This window comes from Callithrix jacchus, chromosome 2 (genome assembly GCF_049354715.1).
Source record: "Callithrix jacchus isolate 240 chromosome 2, calJac240_pri, whole genome shotgun sequence".
NCBI classification, from domain to species: domain Eukaryota; kingdom Metazoa; phylum Chordata; class Mammalia; order Primates; family Cebidae; genus Callithrix; species Callithrix jacchus.
In genome coordinates this window covers 22,760,344-22,779,705 of record NC_133503.1, presented here as the reverse complement: position 1 = coordinate 22,779,705, position 19,362 = coordinate 22,760,344, and the positions used below count along the sequence as shown (strand labels likewise).

Genomic DNA, 19,362 nt, shown 5'->3' with positions numbered 1-19,362 from the left:
TGAATCTTTGAAGAAAAATGTTTGATATTTTGTTCACTGTCCTTTATTCTCTTTTCAAACTGGGAGCTATCAGAGGCAGCAAAGACCTTAGGATCAATCCCACCATTACACAGATGGGAAACCAAAATCCAGAGAGGCGATGTAACTCTCTCCTCTTCATACAATAAATCAGTAGTAGGAGTGAGACTAGAACCCAAGTTATGAGCGCCAAAGAATGCTACACCTGTGTGACCTTCCTCAATGCTTTTATCCAGGCAGGGTCACAAGTTAGCAGAGCGTGGGAGGGTTCTTGTGCCCCTGTGTGTTGCTGGGCGGCAAGGATCCATACTTCATCCAGAAACATCTGCAGTTTGGATGTCTTTTCAGGTTCTGTCGGCATAGGCAAACAATCAGTGGAGTGCTGGCCCAGTGAGGGAAGGGAACCAGCCCCTCTCTGTGTCTGGGCTTCATCCCCTCTCAAGAAACAGGCCCATTTAGGGGATTGGCCAGGGAACCCCACCTGGGATTGGGGTTCTAGGGATCAGAACCAAGCCCGACATTGCTCAGTGTTGGTCACAGCAGGAAGGAGCCGCAGGAGGATTCACATGCTGCTAAGGGTCAAAAGCAGGTAAGCAGGATTTATTAGGCAAGTCCAGGGGGTCACGTTCAGCCACAGGGCCAGATTGGTGCAGTCCCGGAGGGACATAGGCATAAATGGGACTTAGGGGAGCCTGCCCTAATTGTCCTCAGGACATGGTGAGAGTGGCTCTTCTGGAGTGGAGGCTGGAGGCAGGGAAAAGGAAAGCGAAGAAGGAGCCTAAGACCCACGACCGGGTCAAATCCGAAGCGGAAGCAAGAGGAAACGCAAGGCTCTGCCTGCCGCTCGTCCACAAACCACGCAAAGCCGCACAGGAGAAATGACCTTTAATGTCCGACTTTGTTTCCAACCCCACCAAAGTGCCATCCGTCAGTGAAGTACAAGTAGGGGCTTGAGAGGTACGAAGTCACGACACACACAACGCCCCCGGCTGCCTCCTGGGCGCACACTCGCTCCGCCCCCGCAAGGCGGCCCCACGCGCACACACAGGCGGAACACACGCACACCGCACAGACACACGCACGTGCACCCACGGTTAAATACAAGTAGAGAGGGACTCGTTTGTATATACACAGAGGGAGAGAGAGAGGTAAATCCCGGCGGCGTCGGGTCCCCCAGGCTCTCAGCATGCTCGGCCCGGCTCTCTGCGTGGTACCTGGCACCCATGCCCCTGCCAGAAAAGCAGCTGCCCCTCTCCCCGGCCCTCCCCCCGGTTCCCCTTGGGGCACGCGTCTACCCGGCGCGGACGCTCCCCTCCCCGCTCCTCCCGCCCTCCCCTCCCGCCCCACAGTGATTTCCTCCCCAGGGAAAGGAAGCTGCGCACCGGGACCCTAAAACTGCCCGTGCGCCAGGGGCATGTTGCTTTTGAAGCCCGGCTGCCCATTGGCCACGTCGGTCGCGGACTCGCAGCCCCCGTTGCTGGCGCCGCCGTCGGTCCCGGGGCTCTCGGGCTCGGCCAGGAGTTTGAAGGTGAAGAGTGGGCCCGAGTCGTGGCGGCCGCGGCGGCCGGGGGGCTCGGGCGCGGGCAGGCTCAGGAGGGCGCCGGGCGCCTTCCACTCTGGGAAGGCGTACAGCTCGACCGACGGCGGCGCACCGCGGCCCAGGTAGCCGGGGCTCGGCGAGGCCGAGGGCAGGGTCCGCTGGCTGCCGCTCAGGCAGCTGCCGCTGTCGTCCAGCGAGTCCTTGCGCGACTGCGAGCGCTCCAGCGAGCCGCCGCGCGTCCACGGCCGGTAGGTGTAGGCGCAGCCGCCCAGGCGACGGCGGCGGCGGCGGCGGCGGCGGCCGCGGCACTGGCACCCGAGGATGCGCACGAAGGCGCGCTTGAACTCCTTGCTGGAGCATGGGTAGATGATGGGGTTGAGGCAGCTGTTGAAGTAGCCCAGCCAGAACACCACCTTGAACACGGCGTCGGGGGGCTTCAGGGTGGAGAACAGGGAGCCTGCAGTGGGGAGGGGGGTGGGCACGGGCAGAAAGACAGCAATTTGTGAGTAGTCAAGCTCTCACCCCAATATGCTCCTCCTTAACCTTGTCAACCCGCAGCGTTTCTGCCGTCAGGCCTTTCCCAGAGCCAGTTCCTCTGCCCGGAATACTTCCCTTTCCATTTCAGAATGAATGAATCCTACATTCATTTTTAGGGCCGGCCTCGATAACTTTGCCTTTGTCCATGAAACCTTTCTTGATCTAGTTAAACAGCGTCTAAGCTCCTGTGATTTCCTTCGGTAGCACTTGCCACCTTTAATCTAAGGGCTAACAATCATCGCCCACAATTGCACATCTGAGTCGGGCACCATGATGGGTGCTTTCTCTGTGTTAGTTTATCCTTCACAAAACGCCATGAAGTAGATGCCGAATTATTTCCGTGAAAAGTAGAAGGTGTATTAAAGACCTGAATGTGAAAGGTAAAGTTTTAAATGTAAAAGAGGACAACATAAAGGACTATTTTTTTGATCTAGGGGTGAATGAAAACAATACTTCAAAAGGACGAATCATGAGGCAAGAATCTGAGAAGATATTTACAATGTCCAAAACAGTCAAGGGATTGATATTTAGAATATGCAAGGAACTCTTAAAATCAGCAAGAAAAAGTGTTCCCAGTAGAAACATGGGCAATGGAAATGAGTAGGAAATTTACAAAATAGGAAACTCAAAGGCTAATGAATGTATCAAAAAATAATCAAAATAGTAGGCAGTCAAGTAAAAACGTCAAAGAGGCTGAGTTCAGTGGCCTCAGCCTCCCAACGCAGTAGGATCACTTGAGCCCAAGGGTTTGAGACCAGCCTGGGCGGCATAGGGGGACCTTGTCTTTACAAAAGAAATAAAGAATTAACCAGGCGTGTTGGTGCGTGCCTGCAGTCCTAGCTACTTGGGAGGCTAAGGCAGGAGGATCCCTTGAGCCCAAGAGTTCAAGGCTGCAGTGAGCTATGATCATGCCACTGCACTCCAGCCTGGGTGTCAGAGAAAGACCCTGTCTCTAAAAAACAACGACAATGAAAACCACAAAGGGACATGTGTGATAGGTTGGCAAAAATTAGGAAGCTGGATAGTTCCAGGTGCACACAGGCATTTGGGGACATGAGGAGCCTTGTGCATGGCTGGTCAGGGCACAGGCTGTATACACATCCTGGAGAAGACTCTGGTAGCACTTGGTCTAATTAAGTATATATACACCTTGTGACCCAGCCATTGCACTCCAGGTCACAGATCTCAATGAATTTTCACACAAGTCCATAAGAATTCATATATGAGGGGGCTCATGGCAATATTGTTTGTAGTGACAGGAATTTGGAGACAAATTCCTCCCTGGGAATGTCCTTCCCTGGGAAAAGTAGAATGGGGTAGATGCATTCTCGGTATTATGCAGCACTTAGAGGCCTAGGGTGACATGTCCACATGGCCACATGGAAAGATCTGAAATACATGGTTCTTTGTGAAAAAGTAGGAAACAGAATGAGACTTATGACATAATACCATTTAAGTAGCTCACCAAACAATGAGATGCATTTTGCAAAAACACTTTCAAATTAACAGAAACATACTAAAGACAGAATGCCTAGGGGTGGAGGCAGAGGGAAATGGGAATGGGAATAAAAGGAAATAAATCCATATAATAAGAGAGAGGCCTGGCATAGACTCATGATGATGAGACATTATGAATAAGAAACATGATTAACTCACCCCTCTGAATTTGAGATCCCAAAACATTTTATGGCAATATTAAATTAAAAACAATTTCCATTTTAAATATAAGTCAGGAGAGGTTAAATGATTTGCCCCAGGTCACACAGCATGCTTGTAATATATCTGGGATTTAAATTCTATTTGAATAAAAATGTTTTTTTTAAAAGATGCAATTAATAATACTCTGTATAGAGATGAGAAAATGTAAAAATGCAAAAATAAAAACTATTTTAAAAGCACATATAACTCCACAATGCCAAAATACCACATTTTGGTGTAGATACTTTCAGATGTTTCCTCTTGTATATACAAATTAAAAAAAATTTTTTTTTTTTGAGACAGAGTTTGGCTTTTGTTACCCAGGCTGGAGTGCAATGGCACAATCTCGGCTCACGGCAACCTCCGCCTCCTGGTTTCAGGCAATTCTCCTGCCTCAGCCTCCTGAGTAGCTGGGACTGCAGGCACGCACCACCATGCCCAGCTAATTTTTGTATTTTTAGTAGAGACGGGGTTTCACCATGTTGGCCAGAATGGTCTCGATCTCTTGATCTCGTGATCCACCCGCCTCGGCCTCCCAAAGTGCTGGGATTATAGGCTTGAGCCACTTCGTCCCGCCTTAAACATTTTTTAAAATGGAATACTTTCTAGAACATTTTGTATCTTCTAATCATATCTCTGTCCCTACCACCTGGCTTGTGGCATATTAACTTTTGTATTCCTGTCTTCTCAGACTGAGTTTCCCAAGGGCCTGGTGTATGGGATCATCATTGAATCTATTTGTTAGATGAAGAGTTCAACCTGCAAAGTCCAACCATTTTGCAGGTGGAGACACCAAGACCCAGAGAGTAGCTGAAAATCCCTGAGGTGGTTGGCACAGATGCCACAAGGATTCCTATCTGTGATTTTGAATTGCTCTTGCATTTCTTCTCTGTAGCATTTCACTTCTTGATTATTTGAGATTTGGAACAGACAAAATCTCAAATAGTCAAGAAGTGAAATGCTACAGAGAAGAAATACGGAAGCCTGACTCCTAATTCTCTGCTCAGTAACTCAGTGGTGGCTGCTAGAGGGCAATGGCTGGGCTCCTGGTGCAGGACTAAGTCAGCCAGGAGTTCAAGTTAGAAAGAAGGTTATCTATATCTGGAGGTAAGCGCTAAGCATAAATACTGACTTCTTCAGGTAGGGGAAAATGTGGTAGTGGGCTACTTTCTAGGTTTGGTTTAGGTGAGACAAGGGAGGGCACCATCTTTTTTTTTTTTAGACAGAGTCTCACTCTGTCACCCAGACTGGAGTGCAATGGTGCGATCTCACCTCACTGCAACCTCCGCCTCCTGGGTTCAAGTGATTTCCTGCCTCAGCCTCCTGAACAGCTGTGGCTACTGATGCCAACCACCACACCCAGCTAATTTTTTCTTGTTTTTAGTAGAGATGGGGTTTCATCAGGTTGGCCAGGCTGGTCTCAAACTCCTGACCTCAGGTGATCCACCCATCTTGACCTCCCAAAGTGCTGAGATTACAGGAGTCACTGCACCCGGCCAGAGGGCACCATCTTGTGGTCTGATTTGTGATAAGACTCATACCGTTAGGTTTGGGTCTCACCATTGGAGCTACTCTTTTGGATTAAGAAGGCCCCAGCTGAAATGTAACTACGGTATATGAACATCAAGTATTCCCTGATGGGGGAAGTCATCTCTGTCCACAGGGATGGGCTTATTTCCATCACTGAGTCTGAAGAACATAGGAAACTGACCTTGACAAAATAGGAAACTGGAGAATAAATTTTGGGGAGGGCCAGACACAGAGGTTCACATCTGTAATCCCAGCACTTTGGGAGTCCAAGATAGGAGGATAGCTTGAGACCAGGAGTTCAAGATCAGCTGGGGCAACATAGTGAGACTTCCATCTCTACTAAAAAGAAAATTTTGGGGGAGAAGTAGAGTGAGGGAAGTAAAGTCTGGAGCCCTTGTGCATTACCCAGGGATGAGTGTGTATGCAGGCAGCACATTACTTTGCATGAGGACTCATGGGGCCTAGGATGGAGGCTGCAGCGATGGCCACAGGTGGGCAGGATCCAGAGCAGGAAAGCATGATTGTCGTAGACAAACTCGTAACTTCGTTTGGTGCCAACTTGAAGGTGGTTGTGAAATAGGCAACAAATGGATAAATGGGGATGCAACCTGAGAAACTGGCTCTTTTAGAGGATACACAAATATAAAAAATGCTAGTAGCTAACATCTATCATAGCCAGCACTTATACTGTGTGTGCTACGCAAGCCCCGAGCTAACTCTTCACACTACTAGCTTATTGAATAATTATAATTGGAAGATACCACTGAGGAAGGTACTATTGTTGGTCTCATCTATTTTTTGGATCAGAACACCAGTGTAGGATAGTCATAGTTATTTAAATTTTTTACATTCATTCATTCATGTATTACACAAACACTGAGCTCCTGCTAAGTGCTAGGCATGAGGACAAGCCGTGGGAATACAGAGATGAGTTTGGGGTGTGGTGTTGCACCATGGCAGCTAAGAGGCCACTCAACAGAACAAAGGTAGCATTAGGGAGGGGGCGTAAATTTCACTCTTCCCCTGTGTACAAGTGGCATATCTTTTTTGGTTGCTCTTCACGTTCATCACACTGGAAGCACCTTGTCAAGGACAAAGATGGGCTAGATTTTTGCCTTTGTTTTCTTACAAAGCACCCTCCAAGGAACATGGCCCTGAGAAGTATCCAGCCAAAGGCGAGGAGGTGATGCCAACTTTTCTCATGGGCATTTTCTGCCACATTTTGGGTTTGGGCTCGTTACACTGTTTACTTCTCTGAGAAGAAGGCCATTCTTTGCCCTTGGCTGATGAGGCAGTGTGGTCAAGTGGCTGGAACCTGGAACTTAGGATGACACAGACCCGTATTGAAGCCCCTCTTGAGGTATTGGCTGTTCAATCTTAGAAGAGTTAATTAGCCATCTCAGCCTCAATTTTCCCATCCATAAAATGGGGACAATATCTGTGTCACAGAGTTACTGTGAATATATGAAAATATCCATGTAAAATACTTGACACAGGGTCTGTCGTCTTGAAAATAATAAATAGTGATCAGTTTCTAAATGTACTGTGTATCCTGGTCCATCCTCCTCCAGGAACTCAGCTCTGATGAGCCCCACCCAGCTCAGATGGGCCTCTGTATTCTGTACCACACAGAAGTCACACGGGCGGGTCGTATCTTGTTATTTCATCATTTGCTTTTTCATGTTTAGCCATCCCAGGACTGGCTGAGCCCTAGTTCATCACCCAGATTGTAAATTCCTTCTGGGAAGGAGCTGTATCTTCTCTTCTTTTCCCCTCTAGATTTGCATATATTTTTTAATTTCAAAAGTAACAAATGCTGAATTTTAAAATTATATATTACAAAAAATCTGTTAAATATAGAGCAAAAATACTTCATTTCAGCAGAAGGGATCAGAGTTAACAGTTTTGTTTTGAATCCTCCTAGAGTTTAAAAAATGTTTTTTTTTTTTGTTTTGTTTTTTACTGGACATACCTTCCCCAAATTGCTCTCTTTGCTTAGAGTATATAAAAGATATTTCCCTGTCAAGGTATGTGGTGCTATTTCACTTCTCTCTCTACCCCGCGAGGGCGCATTACATCCTACTGTCCGGATAGGAGGTAGTTTTACTTAATGCCTTCTCTATCGGTGATTTCCAAATTTTGGCTCTTGTGGACTGCAGTGATGGAAAGCTACATGCATTCACTTTTTGCCTGCACATTTGAGTGTTTCTGTACAATAAATTCCACATGTGGAATCACTGGGTCATTTCCACATTTAAGCACTGACAGCCAAATGGCGTTCTGAACTGGTTGTCCCAATTTACCCACCTATCAACTGTGCCTGAGTCTGACATTTTCCCTACAACTCCCCAGCTCTGGGCTCTTTCAGCCTTTTTAACCCTCACTTGTTTGGTAGGTGAACACTGATCTTGCCTTTTTGTTCCATTTGCATTTCATTTTATTTTGTCCTCTTGCAAAGAAGGACACCCTGAGCAAGTCCACAGTGACTTCCGACAGGGAGTACCCCTTTTTGTCAGAATCCTGGCTCTAGCCATGTGACCTTGAGCCAGCTTCATACTGTTCCTAGGCCTTAGTTCCTCATCAGTAAGATGGGCTAATGCTAGTGCTGCCCTCTCTGAGTTGTTGTGAGGATTAAGCAAGGTGGAAACATATGGAGTCCTTATAAGCACTCTGGATCCCAGGTGTCTGTCACCCAGTCAACTCTGCATGAACAGTAATTAACTAAATAATAATTATTGTTCCTGTAAATCCCTGATTGGGCTGGAAATCTAATTTTAGGGAACATATCTGAGACCTATTTTACTAACTCCACGTATCATTTTGGGTAAAATGCTTTCCAGTTTTGTGCCTGTTTTCCTTCTTTAATTGAGTGGTGTGAGCTGGGTCTTTTTCAGCCTTAAAATTCAGAGTTCTGGCTGGGCGTGGTGGCTTATGCCTGTAATCCCAGCACTTCGGGAGGCCAAGGTGGGCGTATCACCTGAGGTCAGGAGTTCAAGAGCAGCCTGGCCAACATGGTAAAACCCCGTCTTTACTAAAAATACAAAAATTAGCCAAAATGCTCGCTTGAACCTAGGAGGTAGAGCTTGCAGTGAACTGAGATCATGCCATTGTTCTATAGCCTGGGCTGTCTCAAAAAAAAGAAAAAAAATTCAGAGTCCTCATGAAGTCAGAGATGGAAGCCTTGCCCACCCCTGCTGTGACATGCCTGCTTCCCTAGACTCTCACCACAGTGGGGCAGTGTAGGTCAGGGGCTGGACTGCCAGACTGCCACAGAGTCCACACATTTTTTGGCCCTCTCTCTCCTTCTTCCTCCACTAGCACGGTAGCTGCTGGGATTAGGAGGGTCCCATTTGCTGCACTGGCCTGCCCTGGTGAGAACCAAGAAACTGTCGTTAAGTGACAGGGTGCTGAGCCTGTTAGGCATGTAAAAGGATGTGTGACAGGGATCTTCTTCCCTGAGGACACAAACAGACCTGTCATTGGAGAAGAGTGTGGTGGATGAAGCTGCCGGGAGAGGAGAGTAAATACAACAGGGATTATGGGTTCTTGGAAGGCCTGCACGCTCTGTGCTGGAAGTCAGGGCTACACCAGATGCTTTAACAACGCCACTAACCCTCTGTGCATGTTCCTGAGCCTGGCCCTGAGTCTGCCCCCGCTTCTCTTGCTCATGGAATGTTCCCGATGCTCCTTGCTCTGCCTCTTGGAATCATGGCTTGCCAGGTCTGGGAAGGCTTCTTCCTTAATGGAGCGTCAGTGAAGGTGAGAGGAGTGACTCACTCAAGGTCACTCTTCTGGTGAACGGCAGAGTGACCACCAGAACCTGTCCAAGTTGCCATTTATTTGCTTCAACAAATATGTATTGAGGCAGTAAAGTTTAGTGGTTAAGGCCCTGCTCAGACATCATAGGTAGGTAGATCATGGCTCAAACCCTAGCCCTGGCATTCTCAGCTGGGTGACCTTGGAGAAGATATTTGAGTTCGGTAGGTTTGGTTTGCTGGAAAATGGGGAGGGTAATAATTCTTTTCTTTACGGATGAGTTGAGCTTAGTCTTGGTAAGTACCTGGCATATTGAAAGCACTCAATAAGTATAGCAATGAAGACTGCTTGGAACACTGCTACTATTACAACTGCCTGTGCTGCTGTTACCGCCGGTACCACTGCTACCAAGATGAGGAAAGTAGTGAAGAGGGTGAGGTCTATGTGCTGTCTGGGCATTGAGACGTACCTACTGCTCTTTCCAATGCCAGCTGAATGATGGACTCCACATGGTTCCTGAATGTGCTAAAATTGTGCAAAACATTCCTGTATTTTCCCTGGTGAGGTTCCATAGCTGTCATCATGGTCTTAAAGGGATCAGGTCTAAAGCTTCCTAAGCATTCATCACTCAGCCATCTGGACCACCATTTACTTAGTGCTTTTCTTTGCATCAATTAGCTTTCGATATCTCAATTCTTTTAAAGGAAGCTTTCTATCACTATTTTAAAACTTGTATCATTTGCTATAAATAAAACATCATGGTGGAGAAAATAAGATGAAAACCAAACAATGTTTGTATCTCTGGATAGCTCCAGACTGTGGTGTGAATGAGGCCAACTCCCTCTTTCTTGAAAAGGGGGATTAGCAGTGCTTGAGAGGTGCTGAAGACATTCTGGCCCTAAACTGAGAGGCATTCCTCTTTGAGAAACCTACAGGATTGAAAGAGAAGTGAACAGGGGACCACTTTGTCACTGGAAAGACCACATTCTGGCACATGCAGCAGGTGCTGAATGGATATTTGCTCCATGATGGACTGACTGAATATGTGACTCCCAGTTTCTTGTGCTTTCTCTAGCTGTCATTTTAATCTTGCACACCACCCAAATCCATGGTGAATTTCACCTGCTGTGTAGATGCAGCCCTGGGAAACCACGTGTGGGAGGCATTTCTATTACTCTTTTTTTCCCAGGGTGGGGTGGTGAGGGGAGGACAGATAAATCGAGGAACAGATGTTGCCATGAGCCCACCCCATGTCGCTTAGGCTTTAAGTGCCCAAGGGTGATTTAGAGGGACTGTGAAGTGCAGGATCACGGTGACCGGTATCTACACAGGGAGAAACATTTCTTGCCTGGACATGACCCCAGCCAGTCATTCTTAAGGTGTCATTCAACAAATCTGAACAGTAAACAGTGAAGCGTGGAGGTCTCAACCCTCTGTGAACCTCCACTCGTCACAGCCTCAGGGCATGTCTGTAGAATAGTTGCTACCACTTAACAAGCTCTGACTCTGTGCCAGGGAATGGGCTAAACACTTAACTGCTGTTGGACCAGTTACTCATTCAACAGACATCACTGTTCCCAGGGTAGCCCCTCATGAAGGCACCATTCGTACTGTCATTTACAACAATTCTTGATGACTGTGTCCAACCTGCATCACTGGCCTGGGGGCCATGATTCTTATACACGCAGGAACAGAAACTGAAATTTGACAGGTATGTTCCCCGAGGCTACAGAGCTAGTGGGTAATAGAGTTAGAATTTAAATCCAGGCAGCTGTAACAGAGGCTCTTAATCATCACAGTGCAGCTCACAGGAAAACAAAATATATGTACTTACGTGTGTGGATATATATACACACACACATATATATATATAATTTTTTTTGTTTATTCACTGTCAAGACTCAAGGCTCATTATAGAAGGGACTGGGAGGGAGGGTGTGCACTGGAATGTCAACAGTGCTTATCTTTCAGTGTGGGGGAATTACGGGTGAATTTTCCTTCTCTGTGCTTTTCGGTGTTTTCCAAAATTTTCTCCATGAACACAAATTCCTTCTGTAACTGGGGAAAATCCAATGAATATTATGTAAAAGCTAAAAGACAAGCCAGGTGCACTGGCTCATTCCTATAATCCCAGGACTTGGGAAAGATGAAGCAGGAGAATCGCTCAAGCCCAGGAGTTTGAGGACTTGGGAAAGATGAAGCAGGAGAATCGCTCAAGCCCAGGAGTTTGAGACCAATCCAGGCAACATAGACCTTGTCACACACACACACACAAAAAAAAAAAAAAAAAAAAGAAAAAAGAAAGAAAGAAAAAGAAGAAATAAAAGCTAAAAATAAAACAAACCAAAAGGTTAAAAAAATATATAACCAGGTGTGGTGGTTCCCAAACCTGTGGTCCCAACTACTCAGGAGACTGAGGTAGGAGGATCACTTAAGCCCAGGAGGTTGAGGCTGAAATGAGCTGTATTCACACCAATGCATTCCAGCCTGGGGAACAGAGTGAGACTTTGTCTCAAAAAAAAAAAAAAGCTGAAAAACAAGCCAAGAGATCTGCGTATTGGGTCCTTATGTGCCGCCAACTTTCTTAGATCCTATTTCATTTAATCCCGCCTAACAGCTCCCTGAGGAGGGTGGGATTATCCCTATTTTGCAGAAGAAGAAATGGGTAGACGGTAGCACCAGTGCAAGCTACCATACGGGCGAGAGAAAGATAATTTGAGAGGTTTGAAGTGAAATCAGATGGATGGCAGCACTACTCAGACAGATGGCAGCATCGGTCTGAGGTCCCTGAGAAAGAGACTTTTTAAATGAAATCTTTTGCTGTTAACCCAGGCAGCTCTCTCATTGGTTCCTGATGTGCCTGTGGCCCCCTGTTGCTATCTCCTTATTATGGGGCATAAGTGGGGGGATCTTTTCATTCTTTACATACTCTTTTTTTTTTGAGACAGGGTCTCACTCTGTTGCCCAGGCTGGAGCACAATGGCACAATCTCGGCTCCCTGCAACTTCCACCTTCCAGGTTTAAGCTATTCTCCTGTCTCAGCCTCCCAAGTAGCTGGGGCTAGTTTTTTATGTTTTGGTGGAGACAGGGTTTCATCATGTTGGCCAGGCTGGTCTTGAACTCCTGACCTCTAGTGATCCACCTGCCTCAGCCTCCCAAAGTACTGTCTTTACATATTCTTAAATCCATTGGCCTTCACTAAATACTGGCCGAAGAAATGAGGCAATGAGAGGGCTTGGAGACTGCAGCATGGCGTGGGGACCAAAACATCGTTTATCTGGTTCACAAAATGCCAGCCACAGGCTGGGTGGCTTCTAACATCCCTCTGGGCCCTGACATTCTGGGACTCTGGGATTATAAATTTGATGTGATGTATTTCACAGTGTCAAACAAGCCAATGACCTCAGGGGGGTCAGTCGGTGGGGAAACTCTTTTGATCTTCTTGTAAATGGAGTGGAACTCCTTTTCAGCATGGCTCTTATTAGGGGTATTTGGCTACACTGTCAGCCAAACCACATCTCCTCGGCTGAAACAATGTGGCCCACTAAAAACTGGAAAGATTTGTAAGAGTTGCTCATTGTTTCAGCACCAGCTTTGTAAAAGAAGATTTCCTTGGATTTGGAAATTCCCCTCAAGGTTTTTCCATTTTTATTTTCCACTTAACCCTAGAACGAAATCATAAACTTGTCCAATGAATACAATATCTTTGGGCCAATAGAGCCATGTTAAGTTTGAAAACAATTGCTGAAAACAGTAATAATCACCACAGCCACCTTTTGCAACTCCATTCCCAAACGAGTTCTTAAGGTTCCACATTTACAAACATTCTCTATTGCAATTCTCCAACAGCCCTGCTACTATGTATTTCATTTTGCAGATGAAGAAATTAAGGCTTAAGAGGCTAACAAGGTCACATGCCTAGTATGTGGTGGACTGTAATTAAAATCCAATTTTGAAGCATAAGTTTTTACTCATTTAATAATAAGAAAGAGGAGCATTAATTCATTTCCGTAAACAGTAGGCAATTTCTCCCTTAACTGGGAACACTGAATCGTCAAAACACCTTTTCTGAAACAAAAATATGGCATTTATCCCTTTTGACCTTGGATTACAATTGCTTAGGTCTATAACTCATCTCCTTTGATTAGACTGTGAGCAACTAGAAAAGAGAGTTCATGTCTGACTCCTCTCTGCACAAGGCCTACCTAGCACGGTGCCTGACATGTGACAGGCACTCAGCCAACAGGTGTTGCATGAATAACAGTGATGAAAATGATAAAACCAAAATGTGTTAGCCTCTGGCTGTGCAAAATGAGGTTCATGGATAAGCAGCACCTGAGTGATGGTTAGAAATGCAGAATCTCTGATCCAGTGCATCAGAATCTGCTCTTTTTTTTTTTTTTTTTTTTTTTTAAAGAGCTGGGGTCTTGCTATATTGCCCAGGCTGGCTCTGAACTTGCTATGTTGCCCAGGTTGGCCTTGATTGCTGGGTTCAACCAATCCTCCTGCTTCAGCCTCCTGAGTAGTTGGAACTACAAGCAGGTGCCCCCATGTCCAGATCAAAATCTACTTTTTAACAAGATTCTGAGGTGAGAAGTTTTGCCTTAGCCCACATTACAATTTTATTTTTAAGAACTGTTATTGTGTATATCTTGGGATTCATGGGTGAGCAAAGGCTGGGCTGAGGGCCACCTCACTATGAGATTGATTCCCTTGGCCCCAGTCCTCCAGTGACTCCTCTAGTGTATAGTAGGATTAAGTTCAAACTGCATAGGCTAGACTGTAAGACCTGTTCAACTTGTCTGCAATGGACTGATTCTTTGCAAAAGCATTGACTTTTCTGGACCCTTTCCATTTATTCATGCGTCCACATTGGTCTGAGATGCCCTTTTTTCTCCAAGATGCCCTTTTTTGCCTGGCTCAAATTCTTTCTTCTCATAACCATTTTCCCCTGAAGTGTGAAAGCAGAAGGAAGGAATGAACAGGCCAAGAAGGCCTGCTAAGATCCAGATGACCTACATGCCCGACCTACTAATATTTTTATCTTTTTTTTTTTTGAGACAGAGTTTCGCTCTTGTTACCCAGGCTGGAGTGCAATGGCGAGATCTCGGCTCACTGCAACCTCCGCCTCCTGGGTTCAAGCAATTCTCCTGCCTCAGCCTCCTGAGTAGCTGGGACTACAGGTATGCACCACCATGCCCAGCTAATTTTCGTACTTTTAGTAGAAACATGGTTTCACCATGTTGACCAGGATGGTCTCAATCTCTTGACCTCATGATCCACCCGCCTCAGCCTCCCAAATATTTTTATCTTTATAGCAGGCATCAGGGCGCCTTGCATAACACCTAGGGTTCTATAATTCCCAATTTACAGCCGTGGAAATGGAAGCCATGTGTGTATGGAACTCACCCAATTTGACACAGATATTAAGTGGTAGAGTTATGAATGAAACCCTAATCTTCCTGCCTCAAATTAGTTTCCGTAAGACACAATATCATCTCTAAACTCTTAGAATACTTTTGGGGTGGGGAAGGCTAGAACTAGATACTTAGGGTTTTTTTGTCATGGTGTGTTTTTACATTTAAAATTTTTTTAATTAAAATTAATATTATTTTGACAACTCCTAGAAGTAATGATGTCTTTACATATATTTTATCTGGCCATTAAAATGCAAGTATCTAGAAGCTAAGAGTTTTGTGTCACTTTTAACTTGCCAATACTGGCTAAGCAGATAATTCAGCACCATGTAATTTCAGGGGTTTACAGACCTGCTGAATCTCATCCATGGATGTCCAGGAAGTATACAGTCCCCAGATTAAGAGTCTCTGCTCTTCTTTCTACAGAGTTCCATCATAACAGTTGAACTTATTTAAAGATTCGTCTTCCTTATCCACAAGCTTTTTAAAACCAGGCTCAATCTTACTTGTCTTGGTTTCTCTAGCACCCAACACAGAGCTTGTCTTATAGTGAATGTGTAAAGATACCTGTTGAGCACATAAACTCCTTTTCATGTGCCTAACTCAGTATTGGGTTCATAGGAAATGCTGATAAATGGTTGTTGATTGCTTATTCCCTTGCCTGTATTTGATCCCTTTCTCTTCTTTGCTTACCTAAAGGACATCCATGTGCCAACACCAGCTCAGTTCCCATCTCCTCCCGAAACCCTTCCTGACAGCTCCAGACCTCTTCATTTTTATTTACCATCAAAGAGAGTCCATAGTACATGAATTCATATAAAATGCCATTGTTAGGAGGTGTGCCTCTTGTCTCTTTGGAAACTGTAAAAGCTCCTTAAAGATGAGGTCTGCATCTTGTCCTTCTAGCACAGGCCTGGGTGTGCAGCCAGTGCCCACTGATTACCACTGATTAATGGATCGACCCATTCCAGCTTCCAGTAGGGGAGCTACCTTTTGACGGAAGACCAGAGTTGAAAGCAGATAAGATGAAATGGGTTCTGCAGCACTAAGGGGTCCAGTTTTGAGGCCAGACTGAGTTTGTTCCGTGCTTTGACCTCATTGGAAATAGCAGTTTCCCTGCAGAACACTTCTAGGAACTGAGCATTGGTGGAACTTAACGTGAAGAAGCTGTGGAACTTTATAAAGGGTCATCAAAGAAGATATTTATAAATGGAGATACATATTGCTTTTATATAGGAGGTCTCTGTCCAAAATAACTTCAGTTCTTCCCAAATAAATCGGAAAATCCAAAACAGTCTAATTAAAGTCCCAATAGGTTTTTGCTTTTATTGTTGTTATGTGGAGAGCTAAATAATATAAACCAAATTTATGGAAGAATATGGAATTTAAAAGAATAACTATGAGAATCCAGATCAATGGAAATGAAGAGGCATGGTGAGAGTGGGTATGAGGAAAATAGATAAATTCAGCTCTCTAAATATTAAAACCTGTCATAGAATCATAGTAATTAAAAAAATCCCAGGGCAGGAAGTACAGAAAAAGGCAGAAGAAACATGAATGAAATTATGTAATTTAGAAAGAGAACCAAATATCCATGAGAATTTTATATGCCAAATATCCATGAGAATTTTATATGCCATGTTAATGCTTCTGGGAAAAAATAGACTGTAAGTGGAGTTGGGGCAACAGGATAGCTATTTAAGGAAGAAATAAGGATGCATCTCTACTTAATTTCTCACAGTAAAATAAACTCAGACAGATCCAATACTTTAAATATAGAAAAACTGCCGGGCACGGTGGCTCATGCCCGTAATCCCAGCATTTTGGGAAGCCGAGGCGGGTGGATCATAAGGTCAAGAGATCGAGACCATCGTGGTCAACATGGTGAAACCCCGTCTCTACTAAAAGTACAAAAAATTGGCTGGGCATGGTGGCACGTGTCTGTAATCCCAGCTACTCAGAAGGCTGAGGCAGGAGAATTGCCTGAACCCAGGAGGCGGAGGTTTCGGTGAGCCGAGATCACGCCATTGCACTCCAGCCTGGGTAACAAGAGCAAAACTCCGTCTCAAAAAAAAAAAGAAAAGAAAAATAGTTAAAGTTTAGATGAGGATATAGGTACATATTTTTATAAGTATGAAATAGGAAAGACCATTTTAAGCACAGCTAAAAGTCCAGGATCTGTAAATAAACGTATTGATGAATCTGTCTAGACATTTTTTATAAGACTGCAAACTTCAAAAACAAAATAATTGAGAGAAGTATGTGTAATTCAAATAACAGTAAAAGAAATGATATTTCTCCCCTTCCCTCCCTTTCCCTTCCTTCCCTTCTCTCTCTCTCTCTCCCTGTCTCTTATGCCAAGGCTGGAGTGCAGTGGCATGGTCTCCACTCACTGCAACCTGTACCTCCTGGGTTCAAGCGATTCTCCTGCCTCGGCGTCCCAAGTTGCTGGGATTACAGGTGCCTGCCACCACGCCTGGCTAATTTTTTTGTATCTTTAGTAGAGACGGGGTTTTGCCATGTTGGCCAGACTGGTTTTGAACTCCTGACCTCAGGTGATCCACCTGCCTTGGCCTTCCAGAATGCTGGGATTACAGGTGTGAGCCACCACACCCGGCCAAGGAATGATATTTCTAATACACAAAGCTCTTTTACGAATGAATCAGTAAGAGAAAACTCAGTAGAAAGCTAAATCTTATGAATAAGCAAATAAGAAGAGTAAGTATAATTTACACAAAAATAATTAATGAAAAACATAACATTTCTGTTTTTTGAGACAGAGTTCCTTACTCTGTTGCCCAGATTGGAGGGCAGTGGTGTGATCTTGGCTCACTGCAGCCTCGACCTCCTAGGCTCAAGTGATCCTCTCACCTCAGCTTCCAGAGTTGCTGAATTACAGGTGTGTGCCACAGCACCCAGTTAATTTTTGTATTTTTTTGGTGGAGATGGAGTTTCACCATGTTGCCTGGGCTGGTCTTGAACTCCTGGGCTCAAGTGATCTCCCACCTGGATGGCAGATCAAAGTGATAAGATTATGGGAGTGAGCCACCATGCCTGGCTTGAAATTTCTTTATAAAATATATAATGCAAATTAAAAAGCAGCAAAATAAGGCTGGGCGCAGTGGCTCATGCCTATAATCCCAGCACTTTGGGAGGCCCAGGTGGGCAGATCACTTGAGGACAGGAGTTCAAGACCAGCCTTGCCAACATGGCGAAACCCCATCTCTACTAAAAATACAAAACTTAGCTGGGCGTGGTGGTGCACACCTGTAATCCCAGCTACTTGGGAGGCTGAGGCAGGAGAATTGCTTGAACCCAGCAGGTGGATGTGGCAGTGAGCTCAGATTGCATCACTTGCATCGCTGCACTCCAGCTTGAGCAACAGAGTGAGACTTTGTCTCAAAAAAAAAAAAGAAAAAAGAAAAATATTTCAGGTGTATTTTTGTGGAAGATATTTAAAAAAGTGCTTATGCTCAATTTGGCAAGTGTGTGGGAAAACAGACATTGTCATACATTCTGGGTGGAGATGTAAATTTTGGGTGGAAAACTAGTATTGGCTAATAAAATGAAAATGAACATGGCTTTGGATCTAAGTATTTGACATTCAGGAATTTATCCTACAGAAGTATTCTTGAAAGAGTGAAAAGATGAAAGTATAAAAAATTGCAGTAATGCTTTCCCTAAATAGGAAATGATTTAAATTCTTAACAATAGGGGGTTGTGAAATAAACCATGTAGCATTTGCATAATGAAAAACCATACTTTTATTAAAATGGTAAGCTGTCAACAATGGGATGATGCCCATAACAAAATTAAGTAGCAAAAAAGCAAATTTCAGGAGCAAATGCTTAGAATGCTTTGGATTTCTGTAAAAAAAAAAGGCCTCTGTGTGTGTGTGTGTGTGTGTGTGTGTGTGTGTGTGTTTTGGTATATTTACAGCAAAAAAAAAAAAAAAAAATCTGGAAATCAGGGTGAGTATACACCAAACTGTTCATAGCTGTTATTTTTGTTGTTTGTTTTGAAAACGGTCTCCCTTTGTCATCCAGGCTGGAGTGCAGTGACATGATCATAGCTTGCTGCAGCCTCAAACTCCTGGGCTCACGTGATTCTCCTGCCTTAGCTTTCTGAGTAGCTGGGCCTAAGTGTCACCAGGCCTGACTCATTGAAAAGGGGAGGGCCAGTGGGAGGGGGAGGTGGGGAGGGATAGCCTGGGGAGAAATGCCAAATGTGGGTGAAGGGGAGAAGGAAAGAAAAGCACACTGCCATGTGTATTCCTACGCAACTGTCTTACATGCTCTGCTCATGTACCCCAAAACCTAAAATCCAATAAAAAATTAAAAAAAAATAAAAAATAAAAAAATAAAAACTTTTTTTATAGAGATGGGATCTCCCCTACGTTGCCCAGGCTGGTCTCAAAACCTTGAGCTCAAGTAACCCAACTGCCTCAACCTCCCAAAATGCTGGGATTACACACATGAGCCATTATGCCTGGCCCCAAATATTTCTTTGGTAATGAGAGAGAGAGAGAGAAAGAAAGAAAGACTGAGGAAGAGACAAAGGTTGAAACTGCAGAGGTGGGAAAAGAGCCAGGAGAGGTCTAGTAGCTGGTAGACCTTCAGGCTGGGTCATGGCCTTTCTGAACTCTAGTTTCTCCATGTACAAAAAAAAAGGGGTTGCATTAGCTACCAGGGCCCCTCCTGCTCTGACTCTAAGCCTTGTGTTCACCCTTTAGAAGTAAATGGAAATTAGGGAAGAAGGTACAGATATTTCTTCAACCAGAGTTTCTTTGAGCCTAGGACAAACAGGCCACACAACACTGGATCCTTCCTTCCAAAGCAGCAGCCGAACCTGCCGGCTGGCAGAGAG

The 19,362-nt window shown here is 44.9% G+C and overlaps 1 protein-coding gene across 1 annotated transcript in view; it reads right to left on the bottom strand.

The window, feature by feature from the left end:
* Positions 1-887: 887 nt before the first annotated feature.
* ADRA1B (adrenoceptor alpha 1B) overlaps positions 888-19,362 on the bottom strand; it is a 57,861-nt gene continuing 39,386 nt past the window's right edge. Inside the window, exon 2 of the mRNA XM_002744109.7 lies at positions 888-2,015. Coding sequence (XP_002744155.3) covers positions 1,408-2,015 — 608 coding nt within the window. The 3' untranslated portion in view covers positions 888-1,407. The remainder of the gene's footprint in view (positions 2,016-19,362) is intronic.